The following is a 5000-nucleotide window of genomic DNA, read 5'->3' on the forward strand; positions in this document are numbered from 1 at the left end:
GTTTTATGAAATTTACCCTTCCCTACATTATATTAAATTTCTGAAAGATGTTTTTGGCGGACTATCCAACTGTATCATCCAAGTGCATCTTTTGCTTCCATGTCCTAGGATTAAAACTATTCACTATATCATTCAGTGAGCCCCAGCCAAACTAGCACCTTAATTTAATATATTGACGTGGAATTGAAACTGTGAACCCAGACCGTTAGAGGGAAATACGTGCACTTCCTCAATTAAATAGCCAACTATAATGTATGTTTTTTGTATGATCTTAAAGGGGGAAGCCTACAAATTGTTTTTTCTTGATTTATCATAAGTCATAAGCACACTTGTTATTTTCTTTGAATCGGAGTTTGTAATGTACCTTAGTTTATTCTAATTTGAATATTGGTTTCTGCAGATTTCGAGATCTATTGGGGATGCTTATCTAAAGGATGCAGAATTTAACCGACAGCCTCTACTCGCAAGGTTTCGGGTTCCTCAACCATTTCATAAGTCAATCCTTAGTGCCGAGCCATCTATAACTACACATAAACTCTCTCCGCAAGATCAGTTTATCATTTTTGCATCTGATGGTCTATGGGAACATCTGAGCAACCAAGAAGCTGTGGATATAGTTCACAACTCTCCTCGTAATGTAAGATTTTATTTCACCTAATATTCTCATTTTATGGCAGTAACTTTTTCATGCACCTGTATTGTAATGCCTTTTATACTTTCAGAATTACCCTTGCTTTTCTGCATCATATTCTATTGATAAAACATTCTTTATGATTAATATTAATCAAAAAATGAAAAAAATAAAGCCACTTTACCTCTCATAATCAAATCAAATGACATGTATTTCATAACTATGTATTTTGCTGCTTGTTGAACAACTTGTTTTCTGTTTGAAAAGTAATATTTTATCTTTTATTAAGTTTTCTTTTATTTCTTCCTCTCTTTTTTTTGGTGGGGGTGGGGGGTAGCTCAGATCTGCAAGGTTCATGTTGCAAGTTTTGGATCTTACTGAAATATTGTGTTGACAAATCATTTGCAGTTCTGTTGTCTTTCTTCTTTTCTTTGTCGTTGCTTGTAATGAATTTTTGTATGTACATGCTTTATCTTTTCGACATTATACTTCCTCTCTTGGTCATAAAAAAAGATGCGAGTCTTAGGTTCTGATTTATAATTCTTCTACCTTTCTTCTCTTTTCATGATATGCATATTGCTTGCCTTTCTTTTTTAAAGGGATGTGGTTACTTTATTTTGGCAATCACTATTTTCTTTTGTTTTTAGTACTTTTTATTGTAGATTTTTTTAGTAGTTGTTGATAGTTTGATGGACTTTACCACTTATTAAAGATCTTTTTTCTCTTATTACAATTTGCTTTACTACTACCAAAACCATCTGGATTTTTGCTGATCAGAATCATCATTAATCATGCATGGTCAGGGAATTGCGAGAAGATTGATAAAAACTGCTCTGCAAGAGGCAGCAAAGAAAAGAGAGATGAGATACTCTGACTTAAAGAAGATCGATCGTGGAGTCAGAAGACATTTCCACGATGACATCACTGTGGTAGTTCTATATCTAGACCCTAGCCTTATCCGCAAGGCCAATTACCTCGGCCCCACTCTATCCTTGAGAGGAGGTGGGGCTTCTACAGAATCTCCATTCCTAAAGTTCTAGTACAAAGCTTTCAGAATTCATCTCTTTCACTTGTAGCAGAAAATTCTTTTGTCCAGTTAATTGCATCGACTTGTTCTTCTGTTCTTATGAGAGGTAGTGAAGTAAAAGCAGAGGATCTTGAATCTTGCATTATAGAAAGAAGACACGAATAGAAGCGGGGATTCTCAGTCTTATCAAGATTCTGGTTGAACTCAGAATTTCTACTTGCAGGTCTGAGACGATCAGAGATTATAGATAGAGCTGTAGCTTTCATGAAACTGTTTTCGACCCATCGGTCTCATAGTGTTGCCTTTTCATTTTGCAGTAATGATCATTCTCAGCTTTCTAATGGGCTTTTGGAGGGAATCTGGAGGATAGATGCGGTTGTATTTGCTACTTTGTATTTGAAGACGGCAAATAGAGACTACTTTTGAATGTAGAGAAATTATATTAGTGTTCACTGTAGAATTACTCTGGTGCAATATAATTTATGCGAAGTCTGTTTTGTAAAGAAAGCCCCTAGTTTTGGTACATATTCATATTCGTGGTAATTCAATTTGGTAGATAAAACATGGTGATGTGCTTATTTAACTTAACCTTGCAGTTATTTGGATTTGGATCCTTTTCACTATGAAAACATAGTGGAGAGACCATTGTTTTTTTTATAGCTGTTGATTGATTAATGGAAGGTTATGATTTGTTTAATTGAGTGTTTTTATAGCTGTTGATTGATTAATGGAAGGTTATGATATGTTTAATTGAGCGTATAAAGGAATAAATGCAACTCATGAGGATATAGTAAATATTATTTTTGGCATGGGGATTACTATGAATTTGGATCTTCTTCACTACAAAAAAGATGCGGAGGGATTAGTGCTTTTAATCACAATCGTTAATTATCCAATGAGTGATTATGATACATTTCACACCGACTGTTACCTCCATATATTGCACGCATTCTTAATTTGTACTTCAAAAATAAAATAACATAACCACCGACTATATAATCAATAGTTGTAATTAGATAGTGTTCTCTCCGTTGCTTTTTTTTTTACAGTAGACAGGATCTAAATCTGATTACAATTGGCCATCATTGTTCATAAAATAATCATCGGTTTGTATTAAAAATAGCAAAGAAATAATCATCGGTTTGTATTAAAAATAGTGAAGAGGATCCAAATTCCAGTTTACATCGTTTCCACAAAGAGCTATTATAGCCGATTAAGTCCTGAGCTGAAAAGATTGTCATATTTAGTTGTTCAAAAACCGATAAAGATTGTCATTTTCAGTTGTTCAAGTAACTAACTTGGTTCGTGTTCATTTTTGCTAAAGCCTCTTGCGGCGGAAGATGATGGTGTGATTAAAAAAAAAATGAATGAAATCGATTCAATTCATCTAAGATAAAGGAGCTTTCCGCTCATGAGAAATAAGTCATTGTCATCAAAATTTATTTTGACAAGCATCCTATTTTGTGACTACAGAATCTCATGCGTTTGGTAACTCTCAAAGGCCCCGATTGGCAAAGGGTTAAGAAAAAAGGGTTAAAGAGAATGATTAATGTACTTAGCCCATTCGATAATCTGAAGGACTAAAACATTAACCCGTTAAATAAGTTTTATTTAAACCTTTGTGATCAAGTTTAATGTTTGGGAATAACAATGATTTTAACTATTTTCTTTATAATTAGAAGGGTTAACTCTTAATCCTTCTAAATAGGAATATTAGTAAACCCCTTATTTTGAGGGGTTAACTCATTTTAATCCCTCTAGAAGGGTTAGCGTAAACCTTCTATACTTTTTATGTTTGGCAAATTATGAAAGGTTAACTCACTTTAACCTTTGTATAGAGTTTTTGTGTTTGGCGGGTTAAAAAGGGGTTAAGTCTCCTTAACCCCTCACTTAACCCTTTGCCAAACGGTACCAAAGGGATCAAGTCATCACTTTTTGACTACAAAATTCATGCAATCAGACTTAATTACATTGCAAAAAAATCAAGAACTCAAACGTATCCCCATCTAGATCTGCCTGCAGTACTCAAGTGGTTTGGACTCAATAGATTTAGGACAAGGTTTAAGCCAATTTGCATACTGCATTCATTTTTCTTAAAACTGTTAAAATCGACCGTTGTCCTTTTCTTGGTAACAGTTGGCTAATATTATTAGCAACCAGACAAATGTTTCATTCTAGTCCTGAGGTTTGGTTTTGGGTCATTTTCATTTCAACTTCAGTTGACACCTGCTTCTTCAAACCTTAAAATCTTGTACCTACCTGTCCTTTTCCAATTAACACATCCTGAAACTCATCATACTCGTCATGTTTCTATGTAGCACACATCCATTGCTTTCTCCAATTGACATGACCAACAATTCATCACACTTCATTGTCTATGATTCAACAAAGAGCAAACTAATCACAGGCAAAAATTATAAGGTCTAACAGGAGCATCACATGTGTCCGATATAAACAACTAATCACAGGCAAATTTATAAGCTCTAACGGAAGCATCGCATGTGTATAAGTAACAAGTTGAATCAGACTTCTTAAAATTGACAGTCATTAGAATCAGAGTCGATTTCACAGAAAAGGAAGTAGACATGTTGACGAATAAACTAGTACCTACCTGCTAATAACAAACAGCCAGCTGGCACATAATCCTACAACTACAGCAAGTGCACGAGCAATGGCCACAAAAAAACATGTCCATTGCCAACATTAACAATGCTATGTTTACGTCTCTAAAGAGTCAGCTTACAGATTCCACGGCTGGAAAGGGCGGCGAGAATCCTGTGAAAAGTTACACTGATGATGATGGCATTGCCTGCTGCAAAGAATACAGCAATATACAAAACTGGTATCAGGAATTTAAGAAGAGAAAGTATCTAGTGATCCAGGTTCATTGCATTATTGGCGCTCAAAGCACTGTCTACTCATTGGATCAGTGAGCAAAGTGCCTACTCTACAAATATAAGGGTAAAATAATGCACTGAATCAGGACCATTGAATAATTTCTCATTTTAAGAATATCTCACCAGTAGTCATTGACTCTTAGGCTCATCTTGAGGCGCCTCAGTTGATGTCTTCTGGTCAACGTGAAAATTAAAGAAAGAAAACGTCAATACAGTGTTAGTAGAAACAAAGCAATTTGATATTGGTACTATAAGCCCCACCACCTCAGAGGTCGTCTTTTTCCCGTTAGTTGATGATGTTTGTGAAAACCTGTCAAATAACATCACAATTCCCGTTAGTTGATGATGTTTGTGAAAACCTGTCAAATAACATCACAATTTGAAGATGCTTGCAAGAAATGCAGCAGGATTTGTTAAATATTTAGAGCTCCAAAAGTGGAAAGCA

At 35.0% G+C, this 5000-nt stretch overlaps 2 protein-coding genes across 3 annotated transcripts in view; one reads left to right on the top strand and one right to left on the bottom strand.

Moving 5' to 3' along the window:
• LOC109843168 (probable protein phosphatase 2C 46) overlaps positions 1-2317 on the top strand; it is a 4684-nt gene extending 2367 nt beyond the window's left edge. Inside the window, exons 3-5 of one of the 2 annotated variants that reach the window (XR_002247555.1) lie at positions 401-637; positions 1435-1881; positions 1976-2317. Coding sequence is in view for 1 of the 2 variants with exons in the window: in XM_020412100.1 (XP_020267689.1) it covers positions 401-637; positions 1435-1671 (474 nt within the window). In the remaining variant the exon portion in view is untranslated. Of the gene's footprint in view, positions 1-400; positions 638-1434 lie in introns of both variants that reach the window. The other variant, XM_020412100.1, reaches the window with a different exon arrangement.
• LOC109841491 (protein MODIFIER OF SNC1 11-like) overlaps positions 4161-5000 on the bottom strand; it is a 17844-nt gene continuing 17004 nt past the window's right edge. The window contains exons 5-7 of the mRNA XM_020410457.1: positions 4817-4865; positions 4679-4729; positions 4161-4470 (exon numbers count right to left, since the gene is read on the bottom strand). Of these exons, the coding sequence (XP_020266046.1) occupies positions 4685-4729; positions 4817-4865 (94 nt within the window). The 3' untranslated portion in view covers positions 4161-4470; positions 4679-4684. The remainder of the gene's footprint in view (positions 4471-4678; positions 4730-4816; positions 4866-5000) is intronic.

This window comes from Asparagus officinalis, chromosome 5 (assembly GCF_001876935.1).
Source record: "Asparagus officinalis chromosome 5, Aspof.V1, whole genome shotgun sequence".
NCBI lineage: Eukaryota > Viridiplantae > Streptophyta > Magnoliopsida > Asparagales > Asparagaceae > Asparagus > Asparagus officinalis.